The sequence below is a fragment of the Dendropsophus ebraccatus genome, chromosome 12 (genome assembly GCF_027789765.1).
Source record: "Dendropsophus ebraccatus isolate aDenEbr1 chromosome 12, aDenEbr1.pat, whole genome shotgun sequence".
In the NCBI taxonomy this organism is placed as follows: Eukaryota; Metazoa; Chordata; class Amphibia; order Anura; family Hylidae; genus Dendropsophus; species Dendropsophus ebraccatus.
The window spans coordinates 71,205,226-71,227,040 of record NC_091465.1 but is presented as its reverse complement, the minus strand read 5'-3'; the positions used below and the strand labels follow the sequence as shown (position 1 = coordinate 71,227,040).

The window sequence follows — 21,815 nt, the reverse complement described above, 5'->3', positions numbered from 1 at the left end:
AACCTGCTGATAATCCCCCTTTAAATTTGTACTGTGAGTCACAACTAGTCGTGGCCATTGCCCATATTGTCAGTAAACTCTAGTAAAATGCCTCTTTCCCGCTCACTAATGAAGTTTATCATGGATCAATGATACAGTATGTTTTTAACCCTTCGATTCCCTATTGTGATGCGCGCACATTCCAGGTCCCGGTGTAGAATGTTTACATGTAAGTGTCCTCTGGATGTCCTTACATTAAATCAGTTAGTCACGTCTTCGGAGCATTACCACCATCCATCAGTTTCCATCATAGACCGAAAGATCTCGGGATTGCAATGTACTGTAAAAGCCATTCTTTCTGATATTTTCTTCATCTTTTATGTTTGGGTGATCTTATTATCATGGAAATGTCTGTGCTTTGTATGGCTGTATTTTTTTTTCCATAGAGAATGTAATAAATATACACATGCTCATACATAATATTGACTTGAGGGCTCAGCTCAGTCATAATTTAGCTGAATTCTGGAAGATACTGAATGCGGCTGATACAGAACAAAGCTCCTGAGACTCTCTTAATAAGAAAGGGGTAATGTAAGAAGAAAATAGATGTTTCGGTATACGCTGTCAGTCATCAGAATGAGAGTTCTGGGCTGAACCAATGCATTCAGAAATAGAAAAACCTAAAGTTTCACTTCTTTATGTGTCTTCTTATATATCCTGAGACTAGGTATTCCTATTGTCCTTGGTGTCCGTACATGTTTTTATGGTGGTTGCTAAGGGGCTTTAGGCTAGGCCGCATCCTTTAATGGCAGCCTAGCCAGCTGACACAGGTTTGGCATGCAAGAGTTCGGCTGTTAGTACAACAAACTGCCAGGACCAGGGATAATCGATGGTGGTTATGTGCCACAAATCATGTGACAAATCTCCAAGGCTTTGTAGTCCCATGGACAGCGGCCATGTTGTTCAGTACTGATGGGTTTCCATGGCAACCAGCGGCCTCCAATGGCTGCCATGTACAGTATGTGCTTGTATGCAGGCATGACAGAGGCATAACAGGCATAATACACCACCCTATTACGTTACTGCAGTGTACTATATCAGTGATCAGAGGATTGCAAGTAAAAGTCGTTTTGTGGTGCTAGTTAAAAGTAAAAAAAAAAAAAAGTATAAAAAAGATTTGAAACCTTTACTAAGCCCACAAAGTTTTCTGCCTCCTCTCAGTCTAAGACCCATCATTTTTCATTGATTTGTATGATGACTTATTCGTTGCTGGCCAAGTTTTACTTTTTAATTGTACTCTTTTTTTAATATATATATATATATATATATATATATATATATATATATATATATATATATATACACACACACACAAATTGTAGAGAAAAAAAATTCAAAAAGAAAATTTTACAAATTTGTAAAAACTGATTTAAAAATTTGTAGTTTTTTCTGAGTCACTCATGTGGTAAAACTGACATGCTTAAGGTATTCTACATGTCAGTGCAAATGTAATGATACCAAAGCTGGGTAGTTATTGTGTCGCACATTTGTGCAGCGCCGTGTTCTGACATATCTAGTTTTTGACAGTGCAACATTTAATTATTCTTTACTTTATTTTATCTGTCATATGACGTGATGCAAACAATACAGATACAGTGGGTCTGTATCTTGCCATTGCGGTGAGCTGTTGCATTTTTTTTTGTGTTTTTGTGTGTTTGCAGACAATTTAGGGTTATGTTGTTGATGGTAGGGGGTCAAGAATGTGATCATTTAACATGCCACCATATGAGAGGTATCCTTTAAATTTGTCTGACCTCCATATTGGCTTTATGGATACAATACTGAATGGGCCTAATATAACTAACACAGTTCTATAGCAACATAAAGTCTATTTGAAAAGGTCTCATGTAGCGCCACATAGTGTTCCTACAAAGCATTACTGCAGATAATTGCTCCGTGTACTAGGGCCTTAACAATGTAACTATCTGTGCAGTATGAGATAATGGGTCTTTGATTCTTAGATTATATTCTTCTTTAAATAAACTTAAAGGGGTTGGCCACTTTATAGTAAAAAATTTTTAGTGTACAGTATTAGTAAGTGTACTCACTGTATATACTGACAGCAGCTCCCTGTGTACCACAAAGAGCTAAAATCAGACTCCCCTCCTCCAGGTTGTGCTGTCCTGCTCTGTAGTGAGTCTGTCCATAAGATGGCTGACATGGAGGAGCATGTGGCCAAGCCCCGCTCCCCAAGTGTCCAACATTGAGCCTAAATGTGCCTAAGGAGGACACTAAGGGCGGGGCATGGTCCATTTCGGCCATCTTATGTACAGGCTAACCACAGAGCAGGACAGTTCAGCCTGGAGGAGGGGAGTCTGATTTTAGCTCAGTAAGTAATGTGAATACGCTTATGTATACTACACACAAGACAATTTTACTATAACGTGGCCAACCCCTTTAAGCACTACTATGGGAAATACCATATGACTTTTCAGGTATTTTTAAATTCATGTTTGTTAGTGGACAAAGAGACCCTTAGGAGTATTAAAGGTCCTCTTACTAAAATGTATGGCTTCTCTGTTAGCTAATCTTTAATTGGGGCCCACTTCTTGTCTAGGCCCTTAGGCTTCTCTCAAGCCTTAACCAGTGGCTAGTTGCCAAAGTTAAACATCAGTACTGTGCCCCTTTATGGGTAGTTAAAATCATGGTGGATTTATTGAGACTGGTATCTCATAGGCTATGTTCACACAACGTTTTTTTTCAGCTCCGTTTAAAATTATGTCCGTTATTTTGAGTCTAAAAGAACTGATGTTATTTAGCTGTCTGGCCCCCCCTAATGCAATCACTGGTGTTTGTACATTATTCTAGTTTGGGGTTACTAATTGCCCTTTGGGTGCGGTTTAATTAAAAAGTCCATTGAATTTAATAGTAAAAGCGGAGAAAGAACGGTGACAAAGAAAAACTGTGTGTGAACTACTATTGAAAAATGTCCGTTGTTTGCAAAAGACGTTCGAAAATAATGATCATGTTCATTATTTTGACGCCCGCAGCAAAAACATCCGTTATTCAATACACTGTGTGGGACATTTACTATGGAGTCTAATAAGTGCAACTATTCTAATGGGGATTAGTGTGCATTTTGTTCTAATATCTTGTGACTGATTTATTAAGATGTAGCACTGCCATAGTAAATGCATCTAAAAAAAAAAAGGCGCAACTATGAAAAAAATTGCGCAGTTTTATTCACCTGGTTCTGACCAGACTGAACTTGCGCCTGTTTATGCGACTTATTAAAAAGTCGCAAATGATAAATTGGGCGCTAATCCCGGATTATGCGAACTTTTGGGTGAATACTTAAAACAGGCAGAATAAAAAAAAGTCACATCTAAAAATATTCACCTGTCGAATACTGGTTCATAAATACAACTTAGACCAAAAATGGGTGAAAATGCAATTATTCACCAAAAATTAGGTGCAAACCCTTTGATAAATGTCCCCCTGTCAGTGGCGGATTATAACAGGTCCTTTTTGGGCGGGAGCCCGGGGCCCTGAGACTTGTACTTTCAGTGATGTACTGCCTCCTGGATACAGTTTTGCCATTATTTGCAAAAAAAATCGCTGTTTTTTTTACCGCAATTTTGCACAAAAATGGGCATCATGACATTATCTATCCTGTACTATGGACACTGCACTAGTGCAGTCAAAGTTAGAGTGGGGTGGGGGTGGAGGCCCAAGCTTGGTCAACAGCCTGGGGCCTATGGTAAAGTTAATCCGCTCCTGCCCCCTGTGTGCATTGGACGTCTGTCTTCCCATTGACTTCAATGCATTGCCATTGCAGTCAGTTAAATCTTGGAAAAAACAGACGGTTTCTTAAATATGAAAATCGAGCGCCTTTTTAATATTTTTCACGTTGTGTGAACATAGCCATATGCCAGTCTTAAGTAATATCAGTCAGAGGGAGACTGCTGTAACTAGTGAGACAGAGAGACTATATTACTGACACACCTGAACTGCAATAGTTCCTCCTAGAGGCCCTTGCTGTGTGCCCTATCTACCTATTGAAAAAACTATACATAAATATCAGTGTATGTGTAAGCCTGTGTAATTCTTTACAGGGCCAAGAAACAACAGGAAAGGGACAATGAAAATAAATCCATCAAGAAAAACTTTTTAGAAGAAGGTAAGAAGCTTGTACAGTATTACAATAATGGCTTCATTGTCACTGTCGTAATTTTCCAAATCAACAGCATATGTATATAAAGCCTGTTGGCAATTTACATTCATTAGTTTTTTTTTTTTTTAATCGTTGTCATGCTTTAAAACAAAGCTATACTTACCTGTATCTAGGTCCAGTCTCCTGAAGCTTTTTAGTCTTATTCAAGTTTAAAAAAAAAAAAAAAAAAGAGAGACTAAACACAGAAAGTCCCAGCCAGTACGGAGTGTCACGGCTCAATGTGTTCATCAATAAAATGACTGCCTTCTCTGTAAGTACAGATAACCGGGATTTCTTGTGTTTAGTCTCTTTTTTTCTGTAAAAATTGTGAATCTGCAAAAATTAAGTGAATATGGGTGAATCCATGCTGCGAAGAATAGGACATGCCCTAGTATGGGCCGTAATATGGCACATCTTCAACCATATTCACCTAATTTTTACAGATCTATAAAGTTTACAGAAAAAAGTGGATTGCGGATCCAAAAAACTACAGACAGTGTGAATAGCCCAATAGAAATCAATGGGCCCTAAATTTATCCGTAATTTTGGATCCGCAATTACAGATAAATTTACAGAACATGTGAAAAAAGGCTACGTTTTTCCAGGACAATGAAGTCCTTTACCACCTGACCTATTAACCTCATTGAGATGTACACTACATTACAAATTCTATGTACTCTAGCTGCAGTTTTCTCTAAAAAAAAATCCAATATAACCAAGTAGTTTATTATTAATGACTGAATGTAAGCTCTTACGTTTATATCCTTCCTAGACCCCAATGACCTGAAGCAAAATGTTCAGCAGCTACAATCAGAAATTGCTCTTCTGACAGAGACCATCACACACCAGAACGTCAGTCTTTCTAATATCTTGAAAACAAAGTAAGTCGCATATACAGTATATATATATATATATATATATATATAAAGAGAGAGAGAGACTTAGTAAAGAAGATTATATATGTCCTGTAAGTACTGTGCTAAAACTTGGCTTGTGTGCTTTTATATGATCAAGTTGCTATTTGGAATGACTTATATTCTTACAATTTACATAAAATACCCCAGATGACCTATGAAATTATTTATGAACTGAGGCAAGTCTGCTGGTTGCAGCAGTGAGCTGGTTAATAGCTTATGGCTACATTATGTAAATGTCTGCACTAACGTTGTAGGGGATACCACATGGAATGGATTAGATATGCTCCAGTTGGAATAGTAAACTCCAGGGCACTTATGTTTCTTCCTTTTCCAATTCTTTGATAGGGAGCGGCACCTGAAACAGATTCTTAAGAAGTACGAGAAGTTGGGCCCTGAGAAAGCGTGCACAAGAACATACCCAACACCTCCACCACCCCAGCCCCTCACTCTCTGTATGGAGAGTCCAGTAAGTACATTCAGGGTTTGTGTAACAACAAGTTAGTGGTTTCAATTGAGAAAGAAGCTGCTTTAGAGCATGGGGTTGCTTTATGAGATGTAGATGGGTTCTTGTAGCATCTACAAGTATGGCCGAAATATCCTCTTTGAGTGGATCTAAAGAAAGAATAAAATGTAAGGATATTATATGGGGTTATATCTTAAACTAAAGACCTTGGCCAACCATCTCAGCTCTACTATTTCACATATGGTAGTCATAAAATTCTTTTGATGGCTCTGATAGTAATGGAATGGCTACAAGTGGCAGTACAACGTTGGCAAGACTGTATGTAGGAATATTAGTAATGAATTTCTTAAGATACCCTTTGAAGTTGAATTGGTGGTTCGGTGCTATAGGATTCACACAAGTAAAAAAACGTTGTAATTAGGGATCGTCCGAACCTGCCAAGGTTTGGGTTCGTATGAACCTGAACTCTCAGCAATGATTCCCGCTGTCTTCCACCTCTGTGGAGAGGGTGGATACAGCCGGAGGACCGCCTGGAAAACTGGGATACAGCCTATGGCTATGGCTGTATCCCAGTTTTCCAGGTGGTCCTCCGGCTGTATCCACCCGCTGCACGGAGCGAGCAGACAGCGGGAATCATTGCCGAGAGTTCAGATTCGTTCGGACCATCCCTAGTTGTAATGTAAAATGAATGTATGGCATCAAACGAATATTTATGATACATATGTGTTTCTTAGTGTTCCTAAGACAAGTACCCCCAACATTAAAAAGTACACAAAAGTACCCCCAAGGCAACAATCATAGAATGCCCTTTGGGGTACATGGACCACCGGTTGAGGAAGTATTGGAAAAATTCATCAGAAATCTGAGGCAAGTCCTTGGATCTTAGACCTTAGATGTACAGCTTGTATGCTTGTATGGTTATGGAACCAGGTTAACCCCATTCAATAAGGCTAATCCTAATCCAGACTACCTGACTCAAAGACGTGAAGAGAAGAACAAAGGAAACCTCAGATTTTTCCTGCTTTGGAATGGAAGGATTTGGTAGTATGAATCAGCCCACTATCTTCTCTATGAAAGCCCCTTAAACCAACATGGATGATGGAAAGTCTCAGAAACTCTTAATCTTTCTGAATGGTTTGAATTTAGATACTTAGATCTAAAAAAGCACATGCATCAACCAAAATATCCTCACAGGAAAATGGTTCCAAACTAAGGAAGCACTTTAGATATTAACCTCCATTTTGGTACTAAAGATAGTACTAGTCCAATGGGAAGCCCTTATGTGTCCACATGCATTGCTACAGTATGTTCTTCCTTAATAAGAGTTAATACATCTAAGTAAAGAACGCCTTTGTTGATAGTAAACAGAAAGAAGATAAAAGCCTTACTAGATTACAGCTGGAATAACATACAATTAAGTGTATTTTTTACTTTCTTTTTCCTTGAGTCTTTTAATGTAAAAAGCTTGTAGCTGAGATGAAAGGATCCGGCTAATCACAGAAGCAGTCTGTCCCAGTAACCCGAATACCGAGCAACAGCTGCGATCATTACGGAAAACAATGACTACGACAGGCATGAGACTGTATGTGCGGTAATTACCCGACTAGAGAATGCAATGGAATAAGAATAGATCGATGTCACTGGAAGGTGAAGAATACATTCTCTGGTTCAAGCCAGAGGTCACCAACGAGATCATGACCCAACATTTCTAATTAGCTACCCAAGATTGTTCTGGAGGTCGTTTATCTAAATGAAGTTGCTAAACTTTTCTCATGGTTATACTCTCATACCGTAGACAACTTTTTTAGGTTCATTACATATTTATCAGGTCTATAAGATATTTTGAAGGCCTTGAAAAAGTTGGAAGCAGATAAGAAAACATAGTTGTAGAACAAGCTGGAGTTCATTGCAATGTTCAGGTATTATGATAGCTAGAATAACCCATAGGATGGCAAAGGGGAGCTGTCTAAAGACAGAAGACATTACATAAATCGATATTCTGTAAAGGAAAATGGACACACTAAAGTAGGCTTTAGATAACTCTTGGAGAAATTAGGATTGCAAGTTTGGAGGCAGTGCTCTACACTCTCTGGCTCAATGACCAAGGTGTCTCATTGTCGGAGACGGGCTCCATTATAAGTTGTCGGAGAGAGCAATGAGTTGGAGTGACCATAAAACCAGGGAAAGAAGCACACTGCCATTCTTTTATTCTGGCTAAATGTAGAGATGCATAGGTAATATGGCACACAGGGCCGATTCTGGGGTCTCTGCCGCCTGAGGCAAACCTCTGGCGGCCGCCCCGAGTGATGGCCGACATCGCCCCCCCTCTGCCCCCAGCCAGCCGCTCACCTGTCCCACGCCGCAGCCGGCCCACGCTCTCCGCTGTCTCCACATCCCGTCAGGTCCCGCGACGTCACCCTGCAGCTGTCACGGACCTCCAGGCTGTGGTGAGTGTGTGGGGTGATTGGGTCATGATTGGGCCCCGCGCGACCCGATCACCCCAGCGCGTCCCCCACCGACCCCAGGCACTCACCACAGCCTGGAGGTCCGTGACAGCTGCAGGGTGACGGGATGTGACCACAGGACCTGACGGGATGTGGAGAGCGCAGGCGACGGGACAGGTGAGCGGCCGCTGTCATTTTTGTTAAGTGATACTAAACAAAAATGACAGCAGGGGGGACATAATGCCGCCACCCTGCCGGACCGCAAAATCTGCCGCCTGAGGCGGAAGGCTCATTCCACCTCATGGCAGAAGCGGGCCTGACGGCACCTCCTTTCTTGGGATCAATGGGGGTCCTCACAGTCCCCCCAAATAATCAGATCCTTAATACCCAATCTCTGGATAGGTGATAAATTGTCATCTTGGGATAAACCCATTTAGCTTTGCTAATAAAAATTTTAAAAATTCCACAGTTTTACATATATAACTTTTATAAAGACCAAAACGAACTATTAGAGATGAGGGCAACTCAAGCATGCTGAAGTCTGATCATTCACCATTTGATTACCAGTGGCTGAAGAAGTTGGATGCAGCCCTAGTGAGTCTGGAAAACATGAATACACACTACGATTTTTTATGCTGCAGTCAAACACCCTTGCATGTGTCCTAGTCTATGCTTGGAACGTTACAGAAGTACAGAACAGATGAAAAAATATGGTAGAACGGTTTTCTCTATCATTTGTAACCATGGAGTCTGTTTGTCAAAGGACACTGTATCCAAATGCAATGGGTATGTACAAAATTCAATATGGAAAATATGAAGCAAAAGTGAATATAGTTTTTCCTAGACATAAATAAGGAACACCCTGGTGCCCAATAGGCAAACTGCAGCTTTTAAGGCTCCTTAAGGTGGTATTCCACGGGCCGACCAGGGCCCGATCAACTATGTAAATGATCTGCTAGATCAGCGCTCGTTTACTGGGCCTATTCCACGGCCCAACAATCGTTTAACGAGGGCTGCAGGGATACCGATGTCCTTGCAGCCTTTGTTTCATACTTAACCTGTCCAGGCTGCAGGTCTTCTCCATCTCCCGATCCCGCAGGCAGTCCCGGCCAGTGATTGGCTGAGCGCTCTGTCAGCTCAGACAGGCCGCTCCGAAGCTGCTGCGGCGCGGGACCAGGAGAAGAGCTGCAGCCTGGACAGGTAAAGTATGATGTCTGTGAAATCGTCGGTTGCCCGCCGCGCTCGCTATTCCACGTAGCAATGCGCTGGTGGCGACTGATGATTTTAGGTTTGAACCTAAATGAACAATTAGCAGATGACTCGATCATCGGCTGATTGTTCTCTCTACTCCACAGAGAAATAATTGGCCGAATCGGGTCAATTCGGCCGATTATCGCTTTGTGGGATAGGCCCCTTAGTTGCCGTGCACATTAAAATTTGCTCAACCCCACCATAAAACAGATAGCGGAAAACCTTAGCATTGCTTTATATAGTAACACTGTACAATGGACATTATACTGGCATCTTGTAGAGAGACTGTAAATGGCTGTCACTTGTGCCACTTTATTTTAGAGTAAGCAGCAGCGGCTTGGGTATTAGGCAGCCTCATTTGCAATGTACCAATATGAATAGAAAAGGGAACATCACATAAAACCTGACATATACAAGGCTTCAATCCCTTCAGCTGACACTTGCTGCAAAGCAGACAGTAAATACTAGGTGTTACATTTACCATACAATGTGGAACGCAAATAACCAGCTCAGCAGTTTGGGGGTTTTTTTTGCTTTAAAGGGGCAGTCTGAAATGAGGGAAAAAAGCGTTTTTTTTTCCTATAAACAATGTCGCTCTTATTTATTGCAAGAACCAATAACCCAGTGAGTAGGAGCTAGGTAAATAGAGCAGGAACTGTATTTGAGCAGAAGAATTACACTTAAAGTAAAAGTTTTTTTTTTTTTCTTTTAATTTGGAAACACTGTGCTTTTCAAGAAGTGTGGCTTCTAATACAAATTTTACTTGGTTAGAGGTGAAATAAAAGTTGTCCATAAATATATTAAAAACTTCACTTTAAATCTATCAGTTCACTGCAAATTTATCAGTTGAGTCTACATATTATACATAACGTCGCCTGGTTTCCATGATCTGTGCCTTTCTCTAAATATGAAAATGAGGTCACATGGTGCCCTGGAGGTGGGCCCAACTCCCCTGGTGCACCAATACCCCCTGCTCTGGATGACATGCACCTGAATGAAGTCCGACCTCGGCCTAGCTCTGCTTCAGTGCGTCAACCAAGGGGCTGTGCAGCACCCCCGCTTTAGCCTGATTTAAGAAGAATCTGCTGCATGATGGTATCATGCATGTCTCCTGTTGTGCAAAACAGTTGCCTCCGAGGGACTGCACAGAATCCAAAGGGAAACTGAATGTTAGCTTTCCCATGAAGTGATCTATCTCCTGGGTCCACCCCTGAACCACCAGGGAGACTGAATTTTCCTTCCATGAGAACATTAGATATGGTGGAACCCCTGACACATGCAACACAAGTGTGGTAGAACCCAAAACTTTGTTTTTAGTGCATCCAAGACTGTGGTTCATGCTTTGCAAGGGGGTTTCTTCTAGAATTTTAGGTCTTGAAATGGGACTGAACTGGCCTAAGGCAAGCTTGGAGCTACACCCTGATGAAACACCTAGCCCTGGATGCAGAGATTATCTATAGACCAAAGGCCAACGACCACAGGGAATATATACTGTTGTACAAGAGACTGTTACTCATTTACTATGTGACGGACAAAAATATATGTCTCTCTTCAGGAGTATAATAAAAGAGAAGTTGACTGCAACATTTACAAGAAGGGTAATGGCACCCACCACTATAAGCGTCACAACTTACAAAGCCGACAAGCAAAAATGTTTTGGTCTGAGGAAGAGGACAGGCAAGTGGGTATGGCAGCATTTTCCTGATGAACCACGGGTGGAGGATGTGTGTACAAACTATGTGTGAAGGATTGGCAGACTTGAGGTTTTGAGTCATGTATCTGTGAATGAGGATGAGCACAATGCCATCAACAATACTGTACAGATCACGGCCCTTGTTGCAAACTGCCGGAGCAGTAAGTTGTGTGCTCCGCGGTCTGGTGAGACCGGTAGGATCACTGGGACACTGTTAGGAGCAATGCCTGGCCCATAGAACCAATCCACCCCCCGACCGTCCCGTCCCTTTCTAATGATGATGGATAGAGCGGGCAGGCTAGGGGTGAGCTGCATCGGCACTATGAGGCCGGGCAGTACTCCTAGAGGGTGCTACAGTGCTCCTAACGGTTTCACCAGACCATGGAGCAGAAGATTAAAGCACCTAAACGACACTGAGAAGGAAGGTAAAAGACATACCCTCCTCCTTAGCATCTCCTGTGCAATAGGGACATACTGGCATGTTAGATTTGTCTAACCTGCTGATAGTTCCCCTTTAAGAAAACATTTAATATAAAAAATGACTTAGTTGAAAACACTAAATTTGACCTACTGAAGAAGAGCAGGGGCACATTGACTGTCTGTATTACCTGCTCCCTTTAATCCCCAGAACCTTAAGGAAGGTGACAGTACACAGAGTCCTAGAGTATTCAGGATGAGGAACCTATTGACAGATAAGATCTAGATATCATCCAAGGAAGAATACCAGTGACTATGAGGAGAACTGAGAGTGACGGAGTCAGCCACACTCCAAATAGCTTTTGTGCCACCTAAGTAGATGTTAATGCTAGTTGGAAAACAGAAAGTTCCCTATAAAAGGTGTAATTACAGAAATCGGTCAGACTAGAGAAGGAGACAGATTGTGATAATCCACAGCAAGCAACCAACTGGAATTTGAGAAAAGGTTTGGCATCAAAGAGTCTATTGCTGAACCTACAGAGAGCGAGAAAGGGTTTGTGTTCCCTGAGAACATTAAGAACATTGAGATCTATGGCACAGATGTCACATATGTGGTAGGACTCACAACTTTGTTCTGGATGCCTCAGTGTTGTGCATGCAAGAGGGGGTTTCCTTCTGAACTGGAGGCTGTGAACTACAATAAAGCTGGCCTTAGGCTGTCCTGGAGCCACGCTCAGATGAAACACCAGGCCCTAGACGCAGAGACGGGCTCTATAAGGCACAGCCCTCAGCATTGGAAAGCCACCGGATGAAACAAGTGTGTGTCAGGGCTATCATACTTGAGACTGTGGCTTAGTTATTATATGACCCTCAAGCATGTGTGCCTCTCTTCAAGAGATGAAACATAGGAGAAGTTCTTTTCTGTACTCAAGTTTTGTGTTTATGACATTAACAAGAAGATTAACCATGTTGCATGTAAGTTATATCGTTCATAAGGGATATAGGTGCAATAAACCCTAAGACAATGATAAACTTTTGACCCAAGGTTTTACGGAACGGTGGATATTTAGACATATTCAAAGACGTATTCAAATTGTCCTAGGATAAGATATTGTTTTTGTTTTTTTAGTTACGCAAGATAACGGGACAGACAGACAGAAAACGCCAATTGGAAGGACCAAGGTAGAGAAGGATATAATAGTTAACAGGAAGAAGTTAAAGCAGGTGGTGCTCTTGTAAAACAGGATTCAGGCAGCAGGTCAGAGCAGGCGGAGATCTTTCAGTAAAGAGTTTGAGCAGAAGATCTGTGCAGACGGCAGGCAGAAGGATGAGGTCAGGAACTAGCCAAGTCAATACTAATAGATAGCAAACAGCGCACACAGCTAGACTCAAATAGGACAGAAGAAAAGGACCAGCAGGCTTGGGCATAGAGGTGACCATCTGCAGAGTGATGGGGGTGAGCAGGATGCTGAGCAGAGGGCACCCGCATAGGTGAGCAGCAAGAGAGGACGAGGTGCCATGGCTCCTGTAGAGACATGACAGCAGCTGTGATACATATTGTACATACATTGAGTTTTATTCCTACCTAGGTTACCTACATACATATGGCTACACAAACATTTTAGGACAAGATCACTGTCACTTAGCAAAACTTTGTCGGAAGTTTTAAACTGTCGGTGTCTGGTGCCAAGAATCCAGTTCTCTCCACAAGAGAAATGTCTGTTATCTGAAATTGCCTGTGAGGGTCCTTGAAGGTCTTGACCCCTTTGTAGTTTGCCTAGCAGGCTCCTTTCCTGTAGTGGTGCCACTGGACTTCACAAAACCCTGCTCACCATCACGGGGGGGGGGGGGGGGGGCGACTGCATCGGAACGGAGAGGTAACATAACATGTTAGTTATGTTATCTTTTATGGCAGCAACGTGTTAAAAATGGACGAGCACCAGATAACCCCTTTAAATACCTCTCCTTCACCCTCTTTGTATAGGCCGATACTATGAGGCCTGGTCTCCAGGGGGGGGCGGGGCGCGACTGCATCGGGACACCGGAGGAGAACGGAGAGGTAACATAACATGTTAGTTATGTTATCTTTTATGACAGCAACGTGTTAAAAATGGACGAGCACCAGATAACCCCTTTAAATACCTCTCCTTCACCCTCTTTGTATAGGCCGATACTATGAGGCCTGGTCTCCAGAAGACTTCCTCCCCCATCACCGTTATTAACCAAACTAATCCAACATGGCAGCAAGACATCAGATGCAAAATGTACTGTACTAGGCAACTGTACGAAAAAAAGAATACAGCTTTTGTGATGGAAAATGTACTCCTCACCCTCATACATACATTCGATAAACCTTTTCTACCATGCAAGCAAAATTTCCCATCTTACAGTAGACAAGCACAGCTTACGTCCTCCCAATGCAACTTACTTTCTTTTTTTTTTTTTTTTGTTGTTCGCTGTCTTGGTACGAGCACGCTCTGTAGCATATCGCGAAGAAAGCGGAGCCCAAAGGGAAACTGAACTAAATGGTCTGAGTCTGTCAGTCAAGAGGACTCTGTTACCATGGAAACCGTGTCTATTATAAGTGGAGCACGCTGCATTCTATATCTGTGTCTCCATTACTTACAGTTTAAAAGGTTTGTAAGTACGGCTCACAAAAGAGCCGAAGCGGAGCCTGAATGCATGCAGATCAAATGTATTATTAGTGCTAAATTACCGACTGAGACGTATTCACTTGGCGGAATTATTTTAATGAGTTTTTTTTGCCGCGTACGGGGATAATCTGCACAAGGTCAGAAGGTTGATTTGAATTTACAGAGTCCGCTTCCCGCAGCTTTTTGAAGTTGGAATCATTAAAAGATGTTTTAGGACTAGAATAAATTAGATTTCTTCACTTTACTTTCTTTACTTTTTGGTCCTTAAACAATGGATCTGGCATCTTACCCCGGTGTCTGGGTGACACATGCGGCAGTCGGAGCTGTCGGAGATCATTACTTGTCACTTCTCGTTTCATATGAAATCTCATTAACACGTTATCTGGCACAGGAAGCCGTAGCATGTTACTGTCATGCTGTGGTGGTACTACACTTCCTATGAAGCTCCGTCTCATCCCCATTGCTCACATTTGCTGTAAGATCAGATCTACTAAACACTCAATTTAACAATTGTCCTGAAGTTAAAGAAAAACTCTACACATTTGTAATTTTTTTTTTTTTTTAAATCCAATAAAAATATATGAAAAAAAAGGGAAAACTCCAGTCTGGGTATAATAATATGCTGACCATCCTAAACAACGTTGAACATTTTTGAAAATAATTGAACAGCTTATTTCTATATTTCAAAAGTATCCCAGAATATTACAATTCCCATCATTAGTTGGCATATGATTGCCTGCAAAAGTCAAGTCAACTATAAGTAGGGGTTAGGAAAAGACAAAAAAAAGAAAAAAGTTGAGCTCCCCTTTAAAGGGAATCTGTCAGCACCTATGGAGGGGGAGCGGTGATGGCTTTGTGCCGCACTTGGGCCCGCCTCACCACCCTCACCACTACCTCCTCCCAGCTTGTATTGAATATTCATGGCACCCGTCCACCGGCCCCCTAGCGACGGCATCTGTAGCTTCCTGGTTCAGTGTAGTGCGCGCACGCTCCTGCGGGGTGATTCGCGCATGTGTGTGCGTAGTGTGTCGGAGCAGCGCAGGTGCACTGAGGGCCAAAGACTATGCCCTCAATGGCTTTGCTCAGTGCTGCTCCGCTACGGCGCATGTGCGAATCACGCTGCGGGAGCGTGCGCGCACTACACTGAACCAGGAAGCTACAGATGCCGTCGCTAGGAGGCCTGGGGATGGGCGCCATGAATATTCAATACAAGCTGGGAGGAGGTAGTGGTGAGGCGGGCCAAAGTGCGGCACGAATTGCGGCAAGAAGCCATCACCACTCCCCCTCCATAGGTGCTGACAGATTCTCTTTAAGGGAATACTAAACTTGAAAATTAAAAAGGTATGCTTTTATGCAGTCTGAACCTTGAGTCATGGAGCTGGTCCCACAGGGCTTATACCTGCCCCACCAGAACTGATTGACAAATTTTAAAGATAAGTGCAACTTGAACATGCCCAAGTCCGATCATTTGGCTGAAGAAGTTGGATGCAGATTTAGAGAGTCCGGGAAAATGTTTATGCGGCCATAGGCTGTATTCATGTTTTCCCAGACTCCCTAGGGCTACATCCAACTTCCTTAGCCACCAGTAATCAAATGCCAAATGATCAGACTCGAGCATGCCTTCCTATGTCTTCCCAAACTGCCACACAATGTTGCTGGGATCATCAACCCAGAGGAGTGGTTAACCACAAACTGGGCCTGTCTAGTCTTAGTTTACACTCTTATTTCTTGTTCGGTGTTCCTAAATTTAAGTTATACTTTTGTTTCTAATTATTTTCACCAACTAAGGTCCCTTTGGAGGGATCTATTTCTATAAATGTAAGGTACTGTGTCGCTTGCACTCCCAGGAGCTCTACCCAAAGTTGTTTAAAAAGAATCCACCCCCAATAAATCATATGGGGACAGGACCTTAAGGATTAAAGCTGGCATAGGGATACTGTAACTATCAGGGTAGCTGGTAAAGCAGCAGTGTAGCAACTAGAGATGAGCGAACCTCGAGCATGCTCGAGTCCATCCGAACCCGAACGTTCGGTATTTGATTAGCGGGGGCTGCTGAGGTTGGATAAAGCTCTAAGGTTGTCTGGAAAACATGGACACAGCCAATGCCTATATCCATGATTTCCACATAGCCTTAGGGCTTTATCCAACTTCAGCAGCCACCGCTAATCAAATCCTGAACAATCGGGTTCGGATCGACTCGAGCATGCTCAAGGTTCGCTCATCTCTAGTAGCAACCCATCTCAGAGGTAGGTGACGGATGGGGTGAAAGCAAAGGAATGGAGAAGTTGAAGTACTCAAAGCCAATGAGAGTCAAATACAAAAAATACAAGGTATATAGTAATGGTTAACTGGCCACTCTAGTGGTGCCATAATTATTTGTTACACCCCTTTGTGGGTAGAATGAAGAACCCTGCATCCCTCAATGGTGCCCTCCATCACCTACTTATATCATCCACCCTATCAGGCTGTGGTCCCTTGCTCCAGGGCACCTTGATAGTCATCACAACAAGTAACTTTTTACTTTCCCAAATGCACATTTGTCCTTTCTCTCCCAGACATAAATCACACCAGGCATGTCTATGACATTGCTTTGATGTAATCTGCTTTTTGAGATATTTTCTGCAGCTAATAAACTGTATCCGTTCCATTTCGATATTAAAAAAATAGAAAAATCCAACGGTGCAATCTCTCCTCCCAGCTCTATTAAATAAGTGTTTCTGTACCTTTCTTTCCTCCTACCAGCCAGAAAATGATTTCAGGCACTGCGATATTCTGAGAGCCATAGAACAAATTGTGCCAAAAGCCTTTGAGAAGAAGCAAGTGAACAAGATCCAGTTTGAGAACATGAACGTCATCTGTGGAACAGCGGGACGCAGAAACAGGTCACCGCAAAAATTACACTAAATAAGTGTTTACTAGGTATAAAACTCAAAAAGAAGCAATTTAGTGAGGGGAGGAATGCATTAAAGCTATTACCAGGAGAGCCTCCGCCGCTTCCTTTTATGCGGCTGGTAATTAAAATGTTGTGGCTTGAGACCAAACAATAATCTGATATTACCTCATCTAGCCGCTGCGCCGTGGAATGAGAGATCTTAAAGAGGTTAGCAATGGGAATTTTATTTCGCTTGTCCTCCCTGTGCAGAAAAGTGCAGAAAAGGGAGAGAAATAATGAAACCGGGATGTCTGGAGACGTGCGGCTCCGAACAAGGTTGACCCTCCAAAGCGTAATTGGCCATCTTTATAGAGAATAGATGAAGTTTGAGAAAAGCCGCTCTGTCTGGGTGGCAACATAATTGTGTTTTCCCTGGTGGATGTTATACTTAAACTTGGCAGTCATTTGACAAGACTTTATAGTTGTTAGAATGAAACTTTGCTCATTTTCAATATCTCGGAGGTTAGAACATGTAGTGCTTCTCTATTTAAAGGTGGACAAGATGCTGAGACATCAGGTGATCCAGGATCCTCAGAGTTCTGCTGTCCGTAAAATTGAGGGCATGCTCACTGGTGATTTTTTTTTTCCCTTCAGTCCCTCTGGGTAAAACAAAATGTTTGACTTAAAGGAAAACTATCACTTAAAGGAGTATTCCACTCAAACATAACTTTTCATATGTTACTGCCCATGGTGAGACTAACAATTTGTTTCATATTTGTTATTATGTATTCAGTCTCCTTCCCCCAGTTTTGAGCTGCCGCTTTCTACTGAAGACAGAAAAATCTGTGTGTGAGCTTTTCTCTCCATTTCCCCCCCCTCCCCCTCCTCCCTTCTAATACAGCTAATGTAAACAAGTCCCTGGCAGGCTGTATCTGCAACTTTGTAAAGCTAGGAGGGTTAATCACATTGCATTCATCAACAACTTGACCCTCCCAGCATTACAAAGAAACTACAAAGTTGCAGATAAAGACTGCCAGGGAGCTATTTACATAGTTGTCTCGGAATGGAGGGGAAAGGAGGGGGGAGACAGAGAGAAAACCTCACACACAGTTTTCTGTGTCTTCAGCAGAAAGCAGCAGCTTAGAACTGAAGGAAGGAAACTGAATAGATAATAAAAAGTATGGAATAAATTGCTATTCTCACCATGGGCAGCAACATTTCAAAATTTATGTTTAAGCAGAATATCCTTTTAAAAACTGTTATCTCTCCTTTCCTCCCCATACACATGAACGTTTAGTACAGCCAGACATTTATGTGTTCTCTAGAGGGAGGGGTAAGCCACAGCAGACTATGGTAGTGGCTTATCTCTCCGAGAACAAATGGGTCAGGCAGTGAAAATACATTCCCCCAACATCTATCTCTTCCAGTAACATCTGTCAGTGAATACTTAGGAGACACACACTTACTGACCGCTGGTGGCAGGTTCGGACAACAATAGTATAAAGTGTATGGGGAGCTTTAGACCCTGACTGATCAAAACTTTTGACATCTATCTAGGCTATATTATACTTTTTTAAAGTGACAAGGACAAGTGTTTTTCTGGAGGAAAAAAAAATATTCTCATATCAACTTGTGCTAAGAAGTTGTACCAATAAATTGATTTGAAATTAGCAAAAACTGTCATCACTGACACAAGTAGGTGTAGGGTCAAGTAAAACTGCTCTATAGTGTAAGATAGGATAGAGAAAGCCACATAGAAGACATCCCGGAATAAAACTATGCAAACTTTGGGAAATTAAAGGCTATTATGTAGTTCTTGTGGAAATAAAGCAGCAGATTATCATAATTTTTTAGCTAAAGGATCGTCACTACGCTTGATGGCCAAGTATAGACTGTCCAAGTATAGACTCTTGTCCTTGTGTGCAGTACTGCAGCTTATTTCCTTTGAATAAGTAGAGCCAAGTTGTAATACCACACACAACCTGAGGACAGGTGTGGCACTGCTTGTGGAGGAAAGCAACTTAAATCTTGGCTACGCCTATAGTGACTAAGAATTTTTTTTTATCTGTTTTCCACAGGTGGCTGATGACGACTGGAGATTTCCAGATCCGTAACCTATTACTGCAGTCTGGCCTTGAGATTGGCGGTGCCCGTTTTCCTCTACGGTGCCACGATGAGATCGTTGTCGAGGATTACAAGGTGCACTTGAGAAGTGCCCTGTCCAAGAAGAAGATTCTAGACACGCTTATTGATTCCACTGAGGCAAGCAAAACCCCATAACCTGCCATGTGTACCTTGTATTGTGTAGAGACACAATAATATTGCGTAAATTCACCTGTCAAGGCATGGAAAAAATAATAAAACTGATCAAAATTAGAAGTGATCTTACTGAGCAACATCCTACAGGTAGCAACACAATGTTTTTTCATAACATACTTTCAACTTTACATATAGTTTACCAGCATGCAGTAAGCTTGCCTTAGGCCAGAGATCCTCCTGTTCTCCAGGCTGCACCCTGTATATATATTAATGTGGTCTCTTGGTCTTCTTAGGGCCCTATTCCACGGGACGATTATCGTTCAGATTATTGTTAAATCGTTCGAATCTAAGCGATAATCGTTCATTTGAATAGCAGTTAACGATTAACTACCCAACGAGAAATCGTTGATCGTCTAATACGACCTGGACCTATTCTTATCGTTGCTCTTTCGCAATTCGGTCGCATTGAATAAGACTTTGTTTGGTTGTTCGCAGTAGTGACGAACGCAATAGCGACGACAAGACGACCGCAAGAACGATCATAAGTAACGATTATTGTTCCATGTAAATGGGTGAATGATTTCAGGTCTTTCGCAATAGCGGTCGTTTGGATCGTTTATCGTTAACGATTATGTGAACGATAATCGTCCCATGGAATAGGGCCCTTAGTTTCTATTCGTTACAAACTTTGGGAAAAGTTCGGTTCCGGACCGAACCGAACTTTGAGAAAGTTCGTTACGGATCTGGTAAAAATAACAATGGCGACGCAAAATTGTACTTTTGTCACGGAATTGACCAGGATGCAAGGGATTATTACTCCTATAATCACTTGTATCCTGGTTTTCTGTAAATAGATATGTGACGTCACCCCTGTTAGGGTGAGACCTTAAATTAGTCTCCTCAGATATACCTGGGTGCTGCCTAATCAAAAATGGAATGTGACAGCTGTCTGTGAGTATTAAAGCACACACATGACACATGAAAGACACATGAAAGCAACTTCAGTGTTCAAGCTTATTAAGAATTTATTAAGGGAAAATCAGTTAAAAAAAAAAAAAAAAAGTCCAAAAAAAAAGTCCCATCACTGTCTGAGAAACAAAAAAAGTCCAAAAAAAAAGTCCCATCACAGTCCCAAAAAAAAAAAGTAAAAAAAAAAAGTCTTATTGGCTGTCCCATCACTGCACAGTTGTGTAGAAAAATGTTGGCGACTCATTGGGATTCTTGGTGTCCAAGACCGTGCACCCCAGTGCTGATGTCTGCTCCTTTAATTATGGCCAAGGGCACTACATGTCTGTTACTGCCCATTGGGTCAACATTCCCTCAGAAGACCACCAGAAAGTTAGCCCATTCTTGCCACTGTCACCTCCCCGGTGCTTTAGGGGGCCAGTTCTGCACAAGTTCTGCCTCCACCAGCTTGCAACCATCTACCGCTTTGACTGCAGTCCAACCTGTCCTTGTGTCTTACCAACGATGTCAGGCCCGACGCTCTCAGGCTGTCATCCATTTGGTGAGCCTGGGTGAACAAAGCCACAGTGGGCAGGAGCTCCTCCGGACCATCGGGTAGGAGATATATAAATTGCTGAACCAAGGTCAACTAACGGTGGGAAGTGGTGTACCCCACAAAGGGAGGAACCTTTTCTCTGCAGTGCAGCAGGGAGTCATACACTTTGTATGGCACATGTGATAAACCTCATAGTGCACAGGTTTCTTCGAACATGTCATGCCAATTGTTCATCCCTTTTGAGGAGGCCACTCTGTGAGCAGGCATCAAGGACATCATCCCACTTGTCCTTATTCTGGAAAGTGTGGTAACCAACATCATCAGCAAGGAATCGCAGGCCACCACTCCAAGGCTGAACATCCTCCTCCATGAATAGTCTGTTCTCAATCCTACTGGCCTGGGTGCAATCAGGTACTGCCTCCTCCTCCTCAAATAGTCTCTTTTCAACCATACTTGGCTGTTTGCAATCAAGTGCTACTGCCTCCTCCTCCCCCTCCTCCACACTGGGTCCAATACAGTACTATTAATGCTGCTGGTTCCACTGTCAAATGTCTGTTTTCCACCCTACTGGGTCCAAGGAACTTTGTGTCCTATGTCCCATGAAATCACTTACACCTTGGCCAATTTTTTTTCACTATTTTTGTACTTTGATTTTTTTTCCCCTTTTTTATTGTAATAGCACCTGCAACTAAACAAAACTATACCCTATCAGACCCCCACTATTGTAGCTGCAATTATTCAGCCATTATAGCAAGGTTCGTTTTAGGTTCGGTTCGGCCGGATCGAACCAAACTTTTCAAAAGTTCGCTCATCCCTAGTTTCTATGTAGTTTTGTTCATCTCTTGGTCTCTTGGTCTTCTTAGTTTCTATGTAGTTCTGTTCATCTCTTGGTCTTCTTAGTTTCTATGTAGTTCTGTTCATCTCTTGGTCTTCTTAGTTTCTATGTAGTTTTGTTCATCTGTAACATGTACTGATGCATATAGCTGCCATCAACTATATGGCCATCTCTGTTGCTCTAAACAGGATACACAGCTAACAGATTCCTTTTAATTAGGGATGGTCCGAAACTGCCGAGGTTCGGGTTCGTATGAACCCGAACGCTCGGCATCAGATTCCCGCTGTCTGCCCACTCCGTGGAGCGGGTGGATACAG

The 21,815-nt window shown here is 42.3% G+C and overlaps 1 protein-coding gene across 1 annotated transcript; it reads left to right on the top strand.

Moving 5' to 3' along the window:
- The first annotated feature begins 918 nt into the window (after positions 1-918).
- Positions 919-19,282, top strand: C12H19orf81 (chromosome 12 C19orf81 homolog). Its single transcript, XM_069947774.1, has 6 exons — positions 919-997; positions 4,095-4,159; positions 4,965-5,073; positions 5,455-5,575; positions 16,774-16,913; positions 18,982-19,282. Exons 1-6 carry the CDS (start codon positions 936-938, stop codon positions 19,181-19,183), a joined length of 699 nt encoding a protein of 232 aa, XP_069803875.1. The 5' UTR covers positions 919-935; the 3' UTR covers positions 19,184-19,282.
- The last annotated feature ends 2,533 nt before the right edge of the window (positions 19,283-21,815 follow it).